General features: G+C 50.7%; 1 protein-coding gene across 1 annotated transcript in view; it reads right to left on the reverse strand.

The window, feature by feature from the left end:
• Positions 1-541: 541 nt before the first annotated feature.
• CACNA2D4 (calcium voltage-gated channel auxiliary subunit alpha2delta 4) overlaps positions 542-22,040 on the reverse strand; it is a 121,603-nt gene continuing 100,104 nt past the window's right edge. The window contains exons 29-39 of the mRNA XM_048299970.1: positions 21,112-21,156; positions 20,127-20,189; positions 14,830-14,900; positions 13,909-13,984; positions 12,106-12,158; positions 11,097-11,152; positions 9,696-9,716; positions 4,629-4,746; positions 2,327-2,439; positions 1,938-2,020; positions 542-1,483 (exon numbers count right to left, since the gene is read on the reverse strand). Coding sequence (XP_048155927.1) covers positions 1,397-1,483; positions 1,938-2,020; positions 2,327-2,439; positions 4,629-4,746; positions 9,696-9,716; positions 11,097-11,152; positions 12,106-12,158; positions 13,909-13,984; positions 14,830-14,900; positions 20,127-20,189; positions 21,112-21,156 — 786 coding nt within the window. The 3' untranslated portion in view covers positions 542-1,396. The remainder of the gene's footprint in view (positions 1,484-1,937; positions 2,021-2,326; positions 2,440-4,628; positions 4,747-9,695; positions 9,717-11,096; positions 11,153-12,105; positions 12,159-13,908; positions 13,985-14,829; positions 14,901-20,126; positions 20,190-21,111; positions 21,157-22,040) is intronic.

The following is a 22,040-nucleotide window of genomic DNA, read 5'->3' on the forward strand; positions in this document are numbered from 1 at the left end:
TGTCCCCTTAGTGTCAGGTGACATGGGTGGCAAGAAGGACAGCATCCCTAGCATGCCTGGAGCACATTTGTGGGTGCCTGCTGTGCAGGGAAGGAACAGACCTGGTGTGAGGATAAAGCCCTTTCCCATCCAACTGCTCTTTGCAGCAGCTGCCCAGGAGTCCAGGCCTGCAGTGGTGGCTGTGGGAGTGGGTGCTGTGGTGGCCCTGGAGAGGAGCCCCCAGCTCCCCGTGGCAGGCACGTGGCAGGGCACGTATGGGCACTGCTGCTTGTCAGGCAGCGAGCGAGGAGGGCCCTTGTCCTGAAGGAGGTGACATCTTGGTGTGACGAGCCACTCTGGGGGCCTGGAGGGGTGCAGGAGGCTCCCAGGGTGACCAGGGAAAGGTTCTGCCTTGCTGCTGTACTACCCTGCTGCCTTAGGGCCACCACAGCTGTGTCTGCAGCCCCTCCACCCACACCCTGTCCCCATGGGTTTCTGGGATTTGTGTGGGGCTGTGATGACCACCAAACATGCTGAAGCTGTGGTGTCTATGTAGAATATGCCATACATTTGTTTTTAATGAGATGGTATGGAACAGTTCATACAAAAAAAAAAAAAAAAAAAAAAAAAAAGAGAGAGAAAAATGTGTGCTGCCCACCCATTGTCTGTAAAGCTCTGTGAGAAACAGCCCGTGCCCACCAGCTGGGAATGCCAGGCTCAGGGCAGGGAACAACCATGGGCAGCTGCAATAAGCAGGGCAGAGCTGTTCCCAGGGGAAAAGTGCCTGTTTCTTAGCTGCTTCTGCAATGAAGAGAGCAGGTAAGTCTCTTTCGGTGGGTCATGCAAAACCGCTTTCCAGAGGTAACTCCACACGTAGACAAGAACCAAGGTCTCCCTGGCAGAGCTGGCGTGGCTGCAGCTCTCCAGTGAGGCTGTGCTGCTTCCCACTGTCCAGCTGCAGGTTAGGCTGGTGCAGTTCAGCTTTGGTGCCATGTCCCACCCCGGGGGTCCCGGCTGAGGACCGCCCCCAAGACCAGGAGATACTGCTTCCAGAGCCGGGTGCTCAAAATCCCGGTGGCTCCCCCTGAGGGACAGGCAGATGGTGTCCGCTGGCCCTCCTGCTCTCCTAAAGCCAGCCCTGCCCCTCCGAGCCGCCTGTAGCCCGAGTGGCTCCGTGGGGGTCAGGCTGGGGGTGGGATGCTGGCCGTGCCGATGGCCGCGGCTTTGGTGTCCGGGGGGAGCCGCTCGGCAGCCGCTGTGCCAGGAGCCGGCCCCGCTGCTTCCCGCATCTCCTTCTGCCACAGCAGCCGGCAGCGAGCTGGGCCGGGCGGTGAAGGTGTCCCAGAAGGGTCGGTATCCACATGTCCTGCCGTGCCACCGCTCCGCCCTGCCGGGTCCCCGCCGCCCGCGGGCAGCGTCACCGCAGCAGCAGCACCAGGGGCAGCAGCAGCAGCGTCGGACACACGGAGATCCCAGCGGTGCCGCCGCAGTCCTGGGCGTTTTCCTGGGAGATGGGAGACAAGGTGTCAGCCTGCCTACTGCCAAGCCCGCCTGTCACCTTTGGAAGAGGGAGCAGTGCCTGTGGCCGAAAGGAAAGATCACCAGGGGCGAAGGAAGGGACTGGTTTGATTCCTGTTGGCCATAGCAGCCCCCCGTGAGCCAGGAAGCCACTTGCCTCCCGAGCTCCTCGCAGGGGCTGTGTGTGCATGTGTGCTTGCTTCTGACCCCGTGCTATCCCAGCTCAAGCCCTTCCCAGGTGGGACTCAGGTGACAGTCCTCCTGCTAGGAACCCCCTTGGGATTCACAGGCCGTGTCTGGGTCCAGCCAGCAGGATGGGCACCTGAGACAGCCCACGCGAGGGTGCCAGAGGAGACACTTGTGCGTTTTGGGTACAGGCATGCCCGTGGTGCCCCCCAGCCGTGTGCTCTCCCTCCCTGTCTCCCCGCTGCCCGGGGTACCTCAGGGTGGAACGCGTGGCACGAGTCCGGCCGCCGCCGCAGCTTCTGGGACCGCATCCGCTCACACTTCACTGAGGCGTTATGTGCGAGGCTGTCAAGGACACCTTAAGGACAGGGCAGGCAGGCAAAGGGGGTGAATGCCACACACCCCCACGGGGCCCCACGCAGGTTTGTCTGGGTGTAACTGCACGGCCCGGGAGACACAGCGGGGAGGACAAGGGAAGGGCAGGACACCCTGCTCGGGCTGGAGACCTCTGCGAGCTCTCACAGGCTGGGTCATGCTCTCCAGCCCCATGGCAATGGCAGCAGAAGCACATTTTCCACCCTGGCAAACACGGAGATGACAAGGCCTGTGGAGCCCTGCGTCCTGGCTGTGCATGGAAGGATATATTTGACCTCTTTTGCATCCATTGGGACGGGTGGGAAGACACTGCAGTCGCAGACAGCATCCGTGACGAGGAGCAGGAGGTTGCTGCTGATGATCTGCTGTGCCACAAACATCCTGCAAGGGAAGAGCAGGTGAGACAAAGCACAACTCTCCAGCTACAGTGCCAGAGCAGCAGCCCTGGCATTGCCTGAACCACAGCAAAGAATTGACAGAAAACAGAGATCATTGGAAACAGGGTGTCAGCAGGAAGCAGGAGAGACCAGTGAGCAGCTGTACACAGGGAGAAGTGCCATTGGCACTCCTTTTTGGCCTCAGAAAGCTCTGAACTGGCTCGAATCTACAACTCCATGCTTTTAGGCACAAAAGTCAAAATCAACCCAAAAACACAACCAACCAACCAAACCCAACGCAAGGCCTCCCCAGACGGGGCAGCATGTCACAGCAGATGACACCTGAGAAAGCCTGGTTTCACCCAGAGGTATGGCAATGTCTATTTAATGTATATTTACGTGTGCTTGCACAATGCAAGGGTGTCTGTATTCGGAGGTCCTGCGACGAGCAGAGTTGTGCTAAATTTCCTGTTACTTGAGAGAGAAATAGAGGATCCCAGTAATGCTGTGTGTTACACTGGTGTGATGGGACTGACCAGCTGGTGCTTGGCAGGGAGCCAGCAAGCTGTCCTGGAGCCACTGGGCACAGGGAAGGCTGGGGACATCAGGCTCAGCGTGCCTGCACTGGTGGCAGGGCTGCGAGGCTGCAGCCGGTGCGTGGCTCGGTGACCCCCCGTCCTGCTAACCACGGCCCAGCCAAGGGAGAGGGCTTCTGGAATAGAAATAGAGGCTTGTGGGGAAGTGCCCACTGCACTGACTGTGCTGGAGGAGTGCCCAGGCTCCCTGGTTATTCACCACCTGGCCTTGCTGCCTTCGAGCCTTCAGGGATTTCCGTGTTCCCTTTTAAAGGTGTTGAATGCCACACACACAGCTGACCATTTCATTAGTGTTCCCTGACTAATGACTGCCTTGGGAGCTTTGACAAGCAGCCCTCAACCCATGCACAAATCCAGTCACCAGGACAGAGGTGGCCCATGCAGCAATCAATCCACAAGCCAAAGTTTTTGCCCAGGATGGAGTACCCAGCCTACCCCTGCTCCACCAGGACCTTGTGGAATGTGATCAGGAACGCCTGCATGCCAGCCCCTGGCTAATGCTCCACAGAGCCTGTGGCAGGGGGTGTGTCTCTGCCAAATATTTGGAGAAAAGATGCACAAGAGATGCACCTGGGAGCCAGAGGCTGTAACTACGAAGGAGCTGAGTGGGACCAGCACTGGTGAGATGCTGCCTCCAGCAGGGAAGGGTCAGTCCCAGGCCTTGTTTGTGGCAGAGATGTGTGACCCAAATAGGTCACTCAGTTCCTCTGGATCTGCCCAGAGCTTAATGCACCACCTTGTTGTCATCAAATCTGCAGTCTCTTCTGAAACAATGTTTGGCAAGGCCTGGTTTTCCTAAAGTCATGCTGACTAGTGGAGGCTGTTTTTCTAACCTTTGAGTCTTTCCTGCAGTTGATCAAACACTGCAGAATAGGTAGGATTGTTTTGGGGTTTTTTTAAGAGAAATCCCAGTCAGATCTGTTTGGCCTCCTCACATCAGGAAAAGCTGGATCAGTGGAAACTCATCTTTTTGTCACCTTTCCACATGTGATTGCTGATGGCACTGTGCAACCACTGAGAACAGCCTCTTTTCACAATGACTCTCCTGTTACTTTTGAGTGTGCATTCTCTTACAGTGAAAATAGGAAATATAAAAGTGGACCCTTGTTTTCAGTTCTTTCAGTCTAACACTTCCTTTTTTTTTTTTCATGATCCCTGTTTTTTTTTTTGTTTCTGTAGAAATACATAAAAAGGGGGACATGAAAAAAAAAGAAAAGGAAAGCCAAAAGCATTGCAAAAAGGAAAACTTGCTAAGAAGAAAACTTTCGCCAGAAACATGAAAAAACAGAAAAAGTTGCTTTCTGAAATCTGTGGAATGGAAAGATACATATATATATATATATATATATAAATGTTGTTTTCTTCGTTCTCCAGCCACCTCTGCTTATTAACAGATGGTTTTAATTTTTTTTTTTTTTTGCCAAGGATCAGTACCCTGGACTCTTCATGTCTCTCTGCCCAGCATGGCTGTTTATCTCTGCAGGTGTCGTGGTGGCCGAGCCATGGGCACAGCGGCAGGTGACCCTTCTCAGGTTGCTGTCACCACCAGCAGCCCTGGGACAAGGCCCCCAGATGAAAGGGAAGCTGCAAGCCTTACTTTTGGCAGTCTCCACACTCGATGAGCCCGTTGGTCTCCTTGATGGCCGGCTCGTACACGAACACGGGGTACTCGGTGTCGCAGGGCTGCAGCGTGTCGTGCTTCTTGTGCTTGTGAGCTGCCGGGGGGCGAGACAAGGGCACAAGTGAGGGGCACAGGAGCACACGGCAGCTGCCTGCACTGAGCTGGGAACGCTCCAGAGCGGCGGTGGACCTTGGAGGAGCAGCCCTGCGTGCCCGCTACCCCCAGCAGTGGCCGGGAGCAGGTGCCCACCGGAGAAGAAGGGGAAGGAGATGCTGCGGAGAGCAGCCAGGCAGTGATCCCTGCTCCCACTAGGTGGTGCAGGAAAACCAGCCTATGTGAGCAATGCCTTCAATACTGCCACTCGCCTTCCCCCAGCCAGCCCGGACCCTGCCGTGCCGGAGCTGCAGCCGAGGGGCCGCAGTGGCCACAGCAGCCCAGGGACCCCCCCAGCCAGGCAGGGACATTTGGCACAGGTACCCCCCTGTGTTCAAAGGAGCGGGGGTTCCTACTGAACCAGCAGCGTTAATGAAATCCCTCCTGCCTAAGGCAGCCCTGGTTCTTGTGCTTTTTAAAACGCTGAAACCTGTGCCTGGGCTGGTCCTCTGTGCCCGTGCCAAGGCTCTGCCCCTGCGGGAACCCTGCGTGTCTGTGCCGGGGCTCTCCATCGGCTGCTGATCCCTCCTGAGCCCACTGACATTTCAGAGCGAGCTCACAGCAGGACATTTGAGGGGTTCAATACGTGTCATGTTGAGAAGAAACCACCACCAGCAAACAGATCTGGCCTGAGACCACAGGGAAACAGATGACAGCTCTCGAGGACCAGCAGAGACCCAGCTAATGAACAGCACTGGCTCCTGGAGGGAGCAGCTGCTCCATCACTCATCAGTCACAATCTGTGGGACTCCCAAACTAATTTGGGGATGAGGGGGAGCCGAACTGCCTTACTAAGCCTCCCTCAAGAAGCAAGAGCATTCTTTCTAGGAGTTCAGCAAAATCTATCTTGCCTGAAACTACTGCCTTGGGCCCTTCTGGCAATTATTTTCTGCAGTTGGAGGTAGCAAAGCCAGCTCCTTCCTCTGTAGGACACAGGGGACTGCTGCTGATGGAAATGTGAAGCTTTGTTGCTAGGGCAGAGGTGGTTGTGGCTCAGCCAGCAGCAAGTACGAGAAACGGTTTCTCCATCAGCTTTGGGCCTGAGCACAAAAGCCTCACTTTGCAGCCCCCCACCCACACAGCAGCCACAGGCAGAGCTCCTGGGGGGACCAGCAGGGAAGAGGGTCCTCCTGACGTGGAGGACACCCAGTTTATCCCTTGCAGCAGAAGCGCTGAAGATTTATAAAAAACCGCAGCAACCTGGGTTTTAATCAGCAAATGTATGGTGAGAAGGCATCGAGAGGGCATCCGTGATTGGATGGGTGATTTGCATCACTGTGAAACCCTCACTGCTGAGAGCAATGGTCTCCTCTCCCTCGGCACTGCCAGAGCAGGCAGAAAGCAGCAGGCACCTCCCCGCAGAGCTTGCCGTCCAAACAATGTGGATTACATGAGAGAGAGAAAAACTGCTTGATTTTCTCTGATTTTTCTCTCCACCATGGCAATCCAGCAACACAAGACATCCATTAAGAGCCAGGAACCGCAGCCCAATCTTCCCTCTAATGCCTTGCCCAGGTGAATATGATGGGCACTCAAACCTCTCCCTGCAGTGCAGTCTCTGGTAATTGTGCTTTGTGCTTTTCTTCAGAAGTCTCAGAAGAGCAGCGCTCAGGAGGCAGCCCCCTGCTTAAATCCTCCCAGACTGTGGGACCCACCTTTCGGTGTCATGGTTAGGTTCATTTTGCACAGATTCAAAGGCACGCAGAGCCTGACTGCAGCACAGTGCCTTGTTCTGTATTCACCCTGGATTCACACTGAATTAATCAACTGAACTTGTCATTCCAGGGGCCGGCAGCACCTCTGCCACCAGCCAGGAGCTGTCTGGCTGTGCTCTGCCACCCCTCGCTGTCCCTCCTTGTGCAAACCCCACACTGCAGAAGCAGGGAAAAGCCTCTCCCATTTCTGCTGATGGAGAATGCCTCTGACTAGGACCTGCCTCAGGGACTGACAGTCCTGAGGAGATGAGATGGGATGTGCAGAAGAAGACTATGTTTCTGAGGTGAATTTCAAAGACTTCAACACTTCTGGTAGGGCACGCAGAATATCCTCGTTTGTGCTGTAAGGAGAGAGCTGCAAACACTTTCTAGCTCTGACAGCTGCAGGGCTGGTAGCTGTATTCTGGCCAGGAAAGTCCCCAAACTAAGACTAAAGGAGTGTGAGAAACAGAGCAGGAGCCCTTTCTTTCAGCCTGAATTCACTGTACTTGGGGCTGGGAAAGCAGCTCCAAATCCTGAGACAGGTGGCCTGGCTATCACAGTCTGGACCAGGGACAGCCCTTCTCAGGGACATGCTTGTGGCAAGACCACACACTGGTCCCTCAGCCACAAACCACCGGAGTCCTGTTGAGCTGCCCCTGGATTTACAGCAGTGCCACTGCAGCACAGCTGTTGGCAATGGACTGTGCAGTTCTTGCTCCGAAGAATCACTGGGATGACCACAAGGGTGACCTCATAAAGCTGGGGCAAACTGCTTGCAAGGATTTAACATATGGCTCATGGCATGAGTGGCAAAGAGCCCTGACACACCAGGACCTCATTTTTCCCCCGTGCCTGGTAAAGAATGACATCCTTTACTAGCTCCTGTTATAGTATCATATCCTTTACTAGCTTCCTGTCATAACATCATCAAAGCAGATGGAGTTAAAGCAATATAAAATACCGTGGTGTGAAGAACGGGGCACAGGGAGGGGTGAATGAGACCATCAGCCTGGAAAATGCAGAGTGGAAGTTGATCTGAGGCCTCTCAGCCTCAGCCAGGGTTGAATGAGGGCTGTCATGGTGGGCTTGGAGAACCAGGCCCCTCAAGGGGAAAGTCAATTAAGGAGACTTCATGAACCACACCCAGGACAAATGTGGCCAGCACCAAGGTGTATTTTTAAACTGGCACAAGTGCCCTGCACAGACCTTAACTCTTTTTCTGGCACAAGCTGAATGAAAAGAAGCTGCTTTAAAATCTCCCAACTCCTGCACAGAGACAAGACCTATGACAGAGATTATGCTTAAGCCTCCTGCCACTTAATTTTCTGGGAAGCAAAGCAGCTGCAGCAGTATTGAGAAGTTCAGAGAAGCCCAGTACATCATCAGCAAAAGGCTCGGGCTGAGCCTCTGCATGCACATGCTGGACATCAGAATGTTATCAGCACCCTCAGAGTCTGCTGGTCAGGGATTAGTAAACAGCCAGAGGAGCTGATAACAAATTGCAAACTTTATAGCAAAGAGTGAGTTAATTCCAGGCTGTCGTTGCTACCATCTGCACTGCCAGAAAGACTTTGTCAGACATTTGGCAACCAATCCTTCAGAGCAGCAAAGGCAGTTGCTGTGCCTCTTTATGAACCATAGAGCCCAGATTGTGAACTCTTTCCCACCAGCATAAATCATGCACCCGAGTCAGTGGATTTACTCCGGGACACGTGACAAAATCTGCCACTTAGTTACCAATATATAACATAGAATTTAACCAATTATCTTGTAAAATATCTTCTGTGTACATTACCATGCAGTAAAAAAAACTTTTATGATCTACAGAATTCTAGAAATAGTTCTTTCTAGGCTGCATGCCTTGGCTGGAGGTATTTTTGGCTTAATTAAAAGCTTTCAAACCTGCAGTGATGTCCATAAAAGCAGAAGCCCTTATAAACACAGAGAGAAATTGAGATGCTGGGAGCAGAGAAAAATCTGTGGCAGCAAACACGTCTTCTCACCACCTCTGAAAAGCAGATTTGTATGATGAGTGCAGTCTGAATACATCATGCCCATATTCCAACAGCAAGTCTCACCTTCCAGGAAAACAAGAGAACTTGGGAAGCAGAAATAGGCTCAGTGCTGCAGAGCCAGAGGTACACAGTCAGGCAAGGGAGAGCATTAGATCCCTGATCGTTAATTCCTCTGCACATAACCCGGAAAAAATGTGTGTGCTCAATTTCTCTCTCACAAAATGTCTCCTTCGCTTCATATTTTTCGCATACACCAGCCTTGGCGTGCAGTCAAGAAAATGTTAACGTCTCTGGCAAAAATCTACAGCCCCTTCTTAACAACATGTGCAATCCATTTCCTCCAGCCCCAATAGTATTCTTCCACCCTGCTACTCCCCCACACACATGGACACTCATTTTTGTCATCTGCAGACACCCTCCCTTGCTCTTCCTCTTCTCCATCCAGTAAGACACATTCCAACTGTCTCTATTTCTCCATCTCTGTCTCACACATACGTCTTGCTGGGCAGAGAGCAAATTGGCAAATACAAGCTAGATATGGAAGCAGGGAGATAGAAACACAGCCACAGTCTGGACTCTGTCTTGGAGGAATTTCTAACTCGCCTGTAGGAGAGGATTTATGAGCTACAGCATATACTTATCAGTTGAACCGCTTGGAAGTCCTTCTGCATTATCCCAGAGCTGGGCTGGGATTTATCAGAAGGAGCTAAGCCATGGGCTGTGGAAAAGAAGACTTAAGTTACTTCTTAATAACTGAAGTCTACAAGACCCATATAGTTTTTCCTGCAAGAAGGCACGGGTTGGTCTTTGGTTTGGGAACAACAGCCGAAAAGAAGGGGCCAGCTGGGTGAAGGACATGCCATGGAACACAGGCCACAGGCCCAGCCAGGCCGCAGGAATGAGTGATGACGCTGTCTGTGACTGCAGTTCCTCAGGAGGCTTGTGTGTTCCTTCTTTTATCAGCTTCTCACTGACAGACCTTCAACCACCAGCTCAGCCAGCTAAATGAGCAACAGCATCTCTTCTTTGCAGACCAGGGAAATAGAGCCAGGCACTGCCTTGGCCCTGTCACGCCTTTCTGCAAGTCCCCCATGGTACAAAAGGTGGAAAAAAGTCTTTCCTAGCTTAGGAATTTCTATTTAATTCTCTTTTTTTCACCATTAAGGGGTTCTACTTACAGTGATGGAAGACAGCCTTGGCTGGAGAAGTCCCATGACACACAGACACACAGGGACGATGGAGCCACGAGACAGTTTCACAAGATGGCAGTGACATGAAGACATGAATTTGCACACAGCAGTCATGGAGGTGATGTGGGAAAGAGATGAAGGAAGCACAAAAGGAAATGGTGATGAGCAGGACAGCAGTGACAACCCCCCTCCCTTTTTGCTCACATCTCCTCAAGCAAAGACTAAATCAGACTGCAGCCACGGACCATCCACAGCAGGAACGCCACGTCGGCCTGTTCTCCAGAACGAGCAGTCTCTCCTGCCCTGCCATGAGTACTGCACCTGCTCACCTGACTCTTCCTCCCCTATTTCTGCACTGGGACACTCCTGTTATCCTGATGTGTGTTAGTCAGCAGCCAGGGCTGCTTAGGGGACAGCTGCATCTCCTACTGCCATCTCTTTGGAGGAGGAGACTGGTACCTGGACAGCACCCACAGACCTCCTTCTCTAGAGGGGAATTTTGCTTTCAAAAAATGACTGTTTCCCCATTGTGCCAGGAAAGTTCAATGCAGAACACCCATCCCCACAGCTGGCATGGAAGGTACCACTGCCTCCACTAAAGGCACCACTAGTGATCAATAATTAGCAAGACTAATGACAGCCCTGACACGGCTGCACAGAGCACACCTGCCCGTCCCCTCTGAGCCTCCTCAGGGCCATTAACATCCCCCCTGCTCGCAGGGGCTGGGATGGGACTGCAGAGATTCCTGGGGTGCTTTCAGCAGGCAGCAGTTCAGCTGCAGGACAGGTCACTGGATTGCAGACCAGAGACACCCACCCCTCTGCTGAAGGCAGCTGCTGTGCAATACCACGTGCCATGACCTTCTCTCTTCCAGAGCAGGTCCGGTGGGTAAGTGAAGACCCTGCGCAAGTTGCTGAATTCTAAGCTTTCTGTCTAGCTTCCTGGGACCTCTGCTAGGCTCTGGAGAGCCTGCTGTTCCACCCCTGCTCTGTCCTGTCCTGTAGCAGACTGGAAGGGATACTTTCCAACAGTTCTTTGCAGCTGATGGCCTCTCTCATCCCATTGCACACAGGGTAGGGGTCCTCAGGAAGAAGTGTCCCCCCTCTCCTCAGCAAATTGCCCTCAGGAAAGCAGGCAGTGTGCTCCAAGCAGCACACATTTCACACTGACCACCCTGGTGCTGTGGCATTTTGTTAAGGCTGAAATGGGGGTGGAAATGGGGGCAGATGGTGGGATCTGGCAGCTGGATTCCAGTGTCCGTGGAGGAAGGGGTGTGGGGCAGATGGCAGGCTCCTTGCACAAGGCCAGGCTTCCCCGTACAGTTTCTTCTGTCACCAGTGGCTGCAACACTCACGTGCTATGGGGTGGCTGGACTCTTGTGTACTCACCATCTGCCAAGTTGTCTGAGTGCCAGAAGCTACTCATGTTAAACTCCAAAAGGAAGCTGTCAAAAGAGCAAGAACAGAGGATGCTTTTTCAGCAGCCTGGAAGGATGCAGGTGTCAGGGAGATGGCCCTGTCGCCCAGCGAGTATCAGTTCTAAAATGTTTACTACAAATTTCTGGCAGTGCAAGTCTGATCTTTTAAAATTTTAAATCTTTTTTTTTCCCCTCTCCACATGCTAGAATGTAGCTCTGTATCATGGGATCTGTGCTGTGGAAGATCTGAAGTATATCCTGTGCAAGGGCTCACCAGTGAAGGAAGAAATGAGTTTGGCAGCCCCTGAGGCTGGGAGGGGATTCAGCCACAGTAGGACTCACCTGAGGAGCAGGCATGATGGCCATCAGAAGGCCACTCTCTGGCTACTTGGAGGTAGCTACACTGAATTATTCTGTACCAATAGGCTAAAGCCCTCAGAGCTGGACCTTTACCACATCTCCCCTTTTGCACACCCAGCAAGTTGAGCAGTGGCACTTTCATCCTAATCTGGGCTTGAACTCTGATTCACCCCAGAAGTCTGAGGTGAACCCAAATGCAGAGGAGAGCCTCCCCTCTCCCCCCCCTTGCCTGGCACTCACACCTGAGCTGCTTGGCTTGCTTCCTTCAGCCTCCTCCCCCCGTGAGAGGAAGATGTGCATTCGCTCATCACGGGCAAAGGAGACAGGCAAGAGGACTTGGCATCAAGGATCTGCACAGAGCCCCAGGAGACCCAAGTCCTATTTCTGACTCAGGCACTTTGTACTGAGTGACTTCAGGTAAATCCCAGACCCACTCTGGGCCTCTGCCTCTCAAAATGGCAATAGTAATAGCTTTCTGTCTCCCAGGAGCACGGTGCAGAGCTGAATGTCAGGAGAAGGCTGACAGCAGTGCCCTACGCGGGGGCTTCTGCTCGCAGCTTTCCCAGCTCTTGCCCCTCTTGGTCTGAGCCTCCCAAACACCCCCATCTTTTGGTACTCACATGAGGAAATCACTTATCAGCCACTTCACTGCAGCTAGAAAGGCATAAATTGGCTGGAGAACAAAAGAAGAAATGAGAAATACCATAAGGACCTGGTCAGAGAATTTATAATTGTTATGCAGGACCCCACATTTTAGACCAAGTCCCTCCACTGATCAGAGCTCTTGAAGACAGGCTGGAAATTCAAGGTCTGGGCATCACTGGAAAATGTTCAAAATACATCAAAAGCCAGCAGAGCTGCCTTGCTACTAATAATATCTCTTCACCCCCTCCCCATCAGGGTCAGGGAGTTTATCAGGAATGTATGAAGGACTTTGAAGATGTAATTGCTTGATGATTTCTCTCCAGCGTGGATGACCTTCAGAGCTCAGAGCAGGAGAGAAACACAGCTAAATGGGACACTACCAGTTCAGGATGCTTTTGTGTTCTGAGAGCAAGTGGTGTTTCTGGGACAGCACTGCCCAGGATTTGGTATTATCTGCCATTGATTGATTATGCTTAACCATGCTTTCATCCAGCTTTTCCTCAAGATGGCATGACTTCTATCATCCTCTTGCTTTTCAGCTCCAAACTGGAAATCCAGCATTATCCCAGGGACAATTCATCTGCAGAGGATACTGCTGCTTCTTTTCTTCATGGTAACCACATCTAATTTTCATCTCCCCCTCTCATAATCATGCCCATGTCCTTAAACCCAAAACAGATGCAGCAGTCACAGGACACAGGATAATGTTCCATTACTGCTGACTTATCTTCAGCCAAAATAAGTCAGCAAATAGTAAAATATAGAGATGGTTGGGAATTTGACTGATTTTTATGTCTGTATATGAAAAACTGACTTTTCTTGATTTCTTCCTTTCCAAGGGTTTTGCTAAGAGGGGAAGATGAGAGATAGAGGCTGAATGCTCACCTTTTTATTCTTTTCCCAGTTCACCTAATTTTTTGCAGCTCACAGTTTGTGACATTTCTTTCAGTGATCAGAACTGGAGGATATAATCAAGCAAATGTTTTCACTACAATCACCATTTATTATCTAGCCAGAGTAAGTATAGCCATTGCAAAACAGATGTTGTTAAAAGTGGTATTCTTAAAAATGTTGTTAAAAGTTAGTATGTTGTTGAAAATTCTTCTACTGGAAAAAAATTATAATGCCACGCTGTAAGGAGTACTTCCAGCACTCCTTCCAGTATCAAAGGATCATAACAATAATGAACACACCCCTGATTAGGGTTGTGTCAAGTAGTTTGAAGTGGCCTAAGTGGTGAGTAGTTCCTTTGTTCTGCCTGTTTGAGGCAAGGTTAGGAAGGTGTAGTGGGATTAGATTAAGAGAGGCTGCATTTGAGTACTGGTAAAACCCTTCACTCTTTGTTTGCTCCCTGGGTTACCAGCATTCTCACTCTTTCTCTTGCTCCAGGCTCAGTCTTCCTTTCCCAATGACTGCCAGTTTTCCCCACATGCTCTGCTCCCTGAGAGTGCAACTGTCCTTCTTGAGCTGCTGAGTAAACCATGCCCTGTAAAAGCATTCCTATTCACTTCAGCTGCTGGCTGATTCCTTGGCTTTTAGGAGAACCTGCCATCGTCTAGTTCCTGTCCTTTCCCTGGTCCTTCCAATTTTCAGTGAGATCCTATATGGCAATAGAGAGCCACACTGGAAACCACCATCACTGGCCACCACTGCTTCAGGAATCTGCCTGAGGTGAGTCTGGACACTCCCATCACTTGACAGCAAACATCTCCTGAAGTCTTTTGGGGAATGTTGGAGAGGCCTAGCCCAGGGAGGGCTGCACGGTGACAGATACGTACGCTGAGCAGGGGCCGGGCGCCGCTGTGGTGGTGGTAGGGCACCTTGCACATTGCCTGGTAATCATACATGGTCACTCTGCAAGCAGAACAAAACAAGCAAGCAGTCAAAAGCAAGCAATGCAGCCGCCCATGGGACAGACACGTCAGCTTTTTCTCAAAAAATGTCATGTATGAACTGTTTCCTGTATTCAGTAAAGCAGTGACCTGCTTACATGTGTCTTTGCTGTTTAGCCAGTGCTGGATCTTGCAGAGCAAGAAATACAGGCTCTGGATTAATGTAACTGGGTCAGTACAGGAGGAAATACGTCCCTAATTTCAGACAGTGAGTAAACCAGGCTGTGAAGCAGAGGAATTACAATTGTAACTACCTCAGGTCCCCCTAGTTCCTGTTTTCAAGCCACTGAAACTCTGAACTCTCTTTTGACATCGGCTGGGGGAGTGGAGAGAGATGAACAGAGGTATTTTTAAGAGAGAGAGAAACATGGTCAGCCAGCTGCAATGCTGCATCTGTGGGGCTCTCAGACAACCACTCCACAGAAAGGCTTTCCGAGTGGCAGGAGGAACTGAAGCACTTCTGCGCCCAAAATGCCAAGAAATGCTTCCCATAACATCTTGCCCTGGAAAAGACAGAGAAGCAGCTGCTCTCTGGCCACACAGAGATTGGAAGTTTCTGTCTCTCTGTGTTTTGCAGCAGGTGGAAGAGCAAGAGATGAGGAGAAACAGTGTGTGTGGTGACGATAGCTGAGCGAGTCAGCAGAGGGGGCAGGTAGCTAAAGGAGCTCTTGTGTCTAAGCAAGAGACTCACATGCATCATCAGCATGTGCATTTTCCCTGGCTCAAGTGCTTCTTAGAGGGACCAATATGCTCTGACCCACACACCAGCGGAGAACAAGAAGTACAGTGTGGAGATCCCCCACTTACCGCCTGAACATGCCCATGTTTAGCAGCTGGGTCATCACTGAGCCATCCACTGCACCAAAAAATTTTCCAGTCTGCAAGCACAAAAAGGGAAAAACAGAATAAGCAAAATTTTCCAAATGCCTGATGGCTCCAGCTGATCTAGTCTGTCTGGAGGCCTGCTGTACACAACCAGGGTTTTTGCAAGGAGGCAATGCCAGGCTTTGTCCTTTGGCTGGCTGGAAAGCTTGAGGGAGGACTTCCCCCATCACCAGCTGGGCATCCTGCACCATTCCTACCACGCGTGGAAATGATTTAGCCCACGTAAGTCCCTGCAGCTTGTGATAGAAAAAGGCAGACTCTCAAGCTGCAGAGACCCAGGCATGCTGAATCATTGGAAGCCTGGACTCTCCTGTGGGTTGTTGGGAATCCATGTTGTCTGGATCTGAATGCCTGAGTCTTCCATTTGAGTCTCTCTGCTACCCGTGGCCACAGTGGATTTGGAAACCTCTGCTCTCCTGCTGCCCTAGGTGAACTGGCCCACCATGCATGACTGTGACATACGGATTTATTTAGGTAGCAAATACAATTTTACAACTCGCTGCTGTGCGAGTTCTGAGCAGGCAGTAACCCAAACAACACAACACAAACCCTCCCACCCCTGTAGCTTTCATACTGTGCACTGGCATAGCTAGAACTAAGTTGCATTTGGGGGGGAAAAACAACCCCCCAGTCCCCTTGCATGCCTCAACTAAAGGTGGAGCTTGTGGCCCTCTGGTCCCATGAACGCCTCAGAGTGAATAACCTCAAATATGGACCCGATCTCAAATCTGGTAACTGCTGCTTTAAACATTTCCTCAAACAAACAATTCTGACCTTCCTGATTACTAAACCATGACAAATGTATTGCAAAAACACTTCAAACCTGTCAAGTCCACTGCTTTGTTCACAGGCAAGTAAATGAAATGTTTGTAAATAATAGAAGTGCAGATATGAGCTGTCCTCTCTCTGTTTCCTGGCTCATGGGTCCTGACAGAGTAAATAGCTCCCATGCGTTGTGGAAGCATTCCCATAGTCTGGCATGTTTTGCTTATCCACTGATGGGCTAGCAGTCATTTAGCACGTATTAGCACATGACAGATGACTTCATTTATTTGAGTGGGACATTTTCACAAGCAAAGCCTGAACCTTAGGCAGATTTACCTAAGATCGCATGGTAATCATCTAACAGTAGTGTTACATGGTTATGAGCCTTTTCCCAAAAGGCTTTAGAAGTCATTTCACTGTATTTCACATACATTGTTGTGTATCAATCACCCAAATTGATACTCAACTCCGCTTTGAGCATTTAGGCTGTAATCGTTTCAGGCAATCCAATGTGCCTGAGCAAGCACTAACTTTTTTCACCTCCCTCGCTCTTTCAATCTGATTAGGGTGGTGAAGAGGCCAGCTGCTTCCATTTAATACCAGTCTGCAAACCCAGCAGGAGCCAGAGCAGTGGGATTTAACACAGTGAAAGCTGCAGACAGTGGGGCAAGGAGAGGGGGTTTGTAAATGAGGCCCATCCTGTCAAGAGATGCTGATGTCTGACCAAATTTCTCCATGTAGGACATCATTTGTATAGGTTTAAGAATGAGGAGCTATTAGTGTGAGTATGGCTGAGGGAGTGTGCTCAGAAAGGCATCAGCAAACTGGCCTCTAACACCAAACCAGACATTCAGAGCTTGCTGCTGTTTCAGGTGCCCTGTGCAGGCAGTAACACAGAAAAGCATCACCCGGCAGAAACGCAACGTTTTGTAAAGCAGCTCTCACTACACCCCGCTTCCTCCAGTGACTGCTGCTCTCCCAGGCAGCCCTCTGCTGGGTTTCTCCTGACTCCCATCTCTGGACAAGTTTCCACAGGCCCTTGCCATCTCAGAGGCTCACGGCACGCAGCTCTGCTCTGCCATCCCCGCGGCACACGCTGTGCCACACCCCCTGCAGCTGAGCGCACATGTGCGGGCTGTGCACAGGAAGGAGACGCAACCCAGGCACACGTGTGACTCAAAAGCTACATCACTGCTCACATACATCCGTGCTTTGCTGGCTTATTGAGCAGTTTACACTTTTTGTACACTCAGAAGCTGTGGACAAGCAGGATCTGCCAAAGTGCCCAGCTTTGTGGGCAGGCAGGCAGCCTCTTGTTGCGTGGCTCAAACAGAGCCAGCCCTTGCTTCTCCACAAGCTCTGAGCTCTGGTGGCATCTTGACCTTTTAGCTGCCTCCCTGCAGCCTGCCCGGAGTCCCACCTGGGCAGAGCTTGCAGACGTACTCTGCAAAATGCCTCAGGCAGAAGGCAGCAATCCTAGAAAAAGAGGTTTAGTGATCGAGGGAACATCTGGATGCAGCAGTCGGAGGGAGCTCAAGGCCTGTGATCCACAGCTGTGCCTATGACTGGCAGCGAGAGGCAGCTAAAAACTCAGGGGTGGTTGTGGGGCCACAACGAACGTGGCAGAAAACGCAGAGCAGCCCTCCCAGCAGCACAGCCTGACTCTGCCTCTTATTTTCCCTTCCTCCCCAGCCCAAGAACATCTAGTCCTCACTCACTCCCTTCTCCTGCATTTTAACTCTTTGCTCCCTCTGGGATGAGACTGGATGGGGAGATTAGCTCGAATTAAGAGATTACCCGTTCTTTCCCAAGTAATCCTGCAGGGAGCTTCCAACTTGTCACTCATTAAAATCCTGAGTTCCTTTTCCATGGTGGTTTCCAACTGTCAATAAGCTTCCTGCTGCCTTCATACAGAGGTTATTAGAGCCAATCCCCCATCGTGGTCCCCCATCCCAAGGGCAGAGGAGAGCACAGCCGGAGCTATGCTGTCCTCGCCCTGTTCTTGCAGGAAGCTGCTCTGATTTCCAGTGTGGTCACCCAGGCAGCAGGCAGCTCTGGCAGGCAGAAAAGCCAAAATACCCACAAAAATCCAGGTATGGGATTTTTTTTTTTTTTGGCATTATGTTAAAGGATGACTTGAAGGAAGAGGATGGGGCAGGGAAGGCCACATAGCAGCAAGTGATCCCATGCAGCAATACCCAGGTGGCAAAGCTGTGAAACCCAGGATATTGATTTAATGCTGCTGTCTTGAATTCCCTGTAGGGTTTAACGGTGTGGACACTCATGGTGCCATCAGGAAATAAAAACAGTAACTGCAATAGGATAAAGAAATCAGAAAGAAAAGCAGTGGTGAACTTTCTGAGGTCAGGGAAGGTAAAAGCTGGAGGAGGACAGCTCTGGTGCTTGCCAAAATGCCTGATCTTGGAGGCATGTGGATAATGTTTATAATTTACCCAAATCCACTATAATGCCATGTTTCTGTTAGATCTTTCAGACATGAACTTTGGAAAAACCTATTTTCCATAAGATGCAGGAAAAAATACAGAGGCAGAACCCAGGAGGGCAGTGCTGAGGACACACAGGAGACAGAGTAGCTAAAGGGTGTAGTTGTCTCCACTGATGGACACATGTCATAGGACTCAGTAGAGCATCTTTGAAAATGCCATGGGGGTCAGAGGAGAAAACAGCAATTCCTAACACCACCAGCCCGCCCCAAACACGCAGTAGGACCTGGCCTCCCAGAGGAGGGAGCCAATACAACTTTTACAGCATTTCTCCTCCTTATTTTTCAAGCTCTATTTGCTTTTTTGTTTTTTGGCACACCACGTCACTGAAGGGACACCTCTACCAGACCATTCAGTGTGCTGGGTGGGGCACTTTTCACTTTTCCACACAAAAGAGGTTGGTTATTGCTTGCAATAAGCCCCCCTTGGCATCTGTATCCCCCCTGGCGCCTCTGTTTTGCCAATTGGTTTTGCTCTGTGACTCTCAAGAGTTCTTATCTTGGCCTCTCTGAACTCACTGTGCAGTGCCTGCAGAATGCACAGTCTCACCTTTTCTTTTGCCAGCCCATTCTGAATATGCTAACCAACCCAAGTCCAGGTGGGAAACCATGGGACTCATACAGCTGATGTTTTCCATCTAAATAACCATCTAAAAATTCTTCTTTCTTTTCTGTCCCAGCTACTTTGAGATCAGTGTCACTACTTCATGCTTCATCGTTTCACCAGCTTCTTGTAAGGGACTCTGTTCAAGGCTGAGGAGAACTGAAATTCAGTAGGTTATCTAGCCTCCCTTATCTCCTGATTTTGTCACACTTTCAAAGAACTTAGCTGGTAAGTGTTCTTCCTTCTAGAAGCTGTGCTGCTTGTGCCAGTCACATCCACCAGGAGTTCTGTTACCTTAAGTTCCATTTCAATCTGTTTGTCACATCTTGAAGAAAGTAATTTCTGGGATTGGATCTGCTGCCTTTTGGAAATACCCAAACTGCATTTGTTAACTCCAGTACAATGGCAATTTTAATGAAACTCCACAATTCTGTCAGTAACAAAACCCCTTTGTTTCCCATTTCTTGTCTAAGCCCACTCTTACTATTGACTTATTGCTCTGTAGTTTATGAGACTGTTCCCATTCATCACTTTCTGACGCCCAGAACTGTGGGGTTTAATTATTTTGAAACAAGTAGCTCTGTGGTGAATTTATCAGAGAACAGAAAAGTGTAGCTCAACTGTGCAGTGGCTGCTAGTGTTGACTCTACCCAGCTGCACAGGATGTCACATCAAACTTGCACCCCTTCAGCTCCCTAGAAATGGCTGTGGAACCACACACCTTGTTTTTATTTCTGTTCTGAGCCTTTTCCCTTGCTCCTTTCACCTCTGCAAGTCCAGTAAACCCTCCAGTTCTTTAGGCGTGTTCCTGTTTCCAATTTGCTTAAATTCTTTTGTCTGTTTTTCACCTTTAGCATTTTGCTCTTACTATCCCCTCAGTTTCCTTTCCTGAAGAACACCCACTTTGGCTTCAGAAACACTCAAAAGTGCTGCTTCCTTCCCTTCCCTTCCCTTCCCTTCCCTTCCCTTCCCTTCCCTTCCCTTCCCTTCCCTTCCCTTCCCTTCCCTTCCCTTCCCTTCCCTTCCCTTCCCTTCCCTTCCCATGCCTGCCTTCTGGGACTGTCTCAGATCATCTTTCAATAGCATCTGTGCCAAGGGAAAAGAGTCTAATTTCCTTTCTTCTGATCAAAAGATATTTTGACTAGTTCCTTCCTTATCACTGCAAACTCCTTCCTCACCTAGGATGTGCTGTCACTCTGCTGGGAGCCTTCCCCCTCACTGCACAGTTGAATTTAATTACACCACAGCCACCCTCATTACACAATTGAACTTCATTTGTTTTAAGCTGCTCTGGTGGGTTATTCAGGAACAAGCAGACCCCACTCTCCTTCTCTTAGGCTCTCTTACCTCTTCAGGTATTTTGGAAACAAGTATAAAGCCGTTGTTGTCAATGAGGAAGCAGTTCAGAATCTGTAGAGATGAAAGAGAAGCGATATTAAAGATGGCTTTTTCCTTGTTTGTGTTCAGGATGCAGCAGTGTGGGTTTGTGATGATGGCAACAGCCTCAGCATTTCCATGCCAAGCCCCACAGCTCGGCTACGACGAGTTTTACACAATTCTTTTCCCTTTCTGCCTCCACTTTGAGGCATTGAGTTCCTGAGCTGTGACAGAGATTGTCTCTTGCCAGGGCTCTGTGCAGGCCTAGCAGGCTGTGAGCCACACTTCAGGCAAGGCATCCTTCAGGAAGAGAAAGGATATCTGGAGTGCTCTTCTCTTTAATAATATGGTATCTAATGCTTTCCATCTTCAGATTTCAGTGTTTTATAACCACTCATGAAATAACCCTCTCCCCACCACTGAATATCAGCACTGATCTTATTTTTACTTTGCAAAGCAGGAAATGGAGGCACAGAATTTAGATGAAAACCTGCAGGTCTTGCAGGGAAAAACTAGGAGGCAGAGAAAATCCTGCATGAACACACAACAAAAAATCTCCGGTGATCTCACTTTTCAGGGCAGAGGAGCTCCTGTCCCAAATATTCTTGAGAACAAGGCTGAAGCAGTGGCATAAACACAAAGAGAGGTGCCCAGCATGCATGTCATGCTGACAGCCACTTTTTTTGGGAAGAGCTGGGATGCCAGGGAGACAGACTTAAAGGAGATGGACTTTCCTCAGAGTCACTGGCTGGAATCCCAATGTCTCTGCCCTGGCCCTGCTGTGGGGAAGACCTAAACTGCAGACTTGTCTCATTAGTATGAGGTCCTGCCCCAGCTGTGCAACCTCTTATGAGGAGACAACAGGCAATACCTTTTTGGGGAGACCGAGATCTCCACAGAGCAGGTGGTCAATCACACCCATCACAGGTACAGACAAGAAACCGAGGCAACTTACGTCATCCTGACAGCTGAGTGGACAGGCACCGTCCAAGGCACTGCACTGGGAAGGAAAAGCAGAGAATTAACCATGGCATTGAGGAAACTTCCCAGTCTGACCATGCGTGAGCCGCTCTGGCAGTCCCACTCCCACCACCAGAGGCTTTCACTGCTGGGACTGAGGCAGCAGCAGCTCCAGTGACCCCACGGGTCCCCTCCTGACTCCCCATACACCCCACCCTCACACCCAGACAAGTTTTCCTTACTGGTTCAACTCCATGTTTCCCACAGCAGAGTCTCAGAGATCCAGAACCTTACAGCAATTTATTCGTGGTGCAGCAACACAGGAAGAGCTCAAGCTGGTGCCTCTGAGGAGGGGCCCTGAACAAAGGAAACTGGGCTTTTATACCCTCACAGTCTATGCGTGTGATTGTCCGGGGTCGTCCTGGTGAGACATCTGCTCCTGCTGTGCCTCCAGGTGGCTGGACACCTGGCTGTCCCACATGTCCCTGTGGTGCCCTTTGTTGTGCAAAGGGTCAGTGCCAGTTCAGGGCTTCTTGCCTGGGGCTCCCAGAGCTCAACCTGCAGCTGCACCCTGAGCTACCTGCACGGGGTGTATCCCTCAACACATGGCATGAGCTCATCTTACTGTCTCGCCCTTGGGACTGCTGGGCTAAAGGATTCCATACCAGTATCCCAGACAGCTCTGCAATTCAGCTGGCATTTCCACCAGGACAAGCTCGACAGCATGCACAGGTACCCAAGCCAGCCACTCGAACTCCTGCCTCTACGAGCAACATCCCCTTTCCTGAGGGCTCAGATCCTGCACCTGCCTCCCCGACATGCTCCCAGCAGGACCTGTGCACTCCAAGCAGAGGTGGCACTTGTAAAGAAAGGGCGAGAGCAAAGGTTACTGTGCACCAGGGAGAAACCAGCATGCATTTCAGC

The sequence above is a fragment of the Corvus hawaiiensis genome, chromosome 4 (assembly GCF_020740725.1).
Source record: "Corvus hawaiiensis isolate bCorHaw1 chromosome 4, bCorHaw1.pri.cur, whole genome shotgun sequence".
In the NCBI taxonomy this organism is placed as follows: domain Eukaryota; kingdom Metazoa; phylum Chordata; class Aves; order Passeriformes; family Corvidae; genus Corvus; species Corvus hawaiiensis.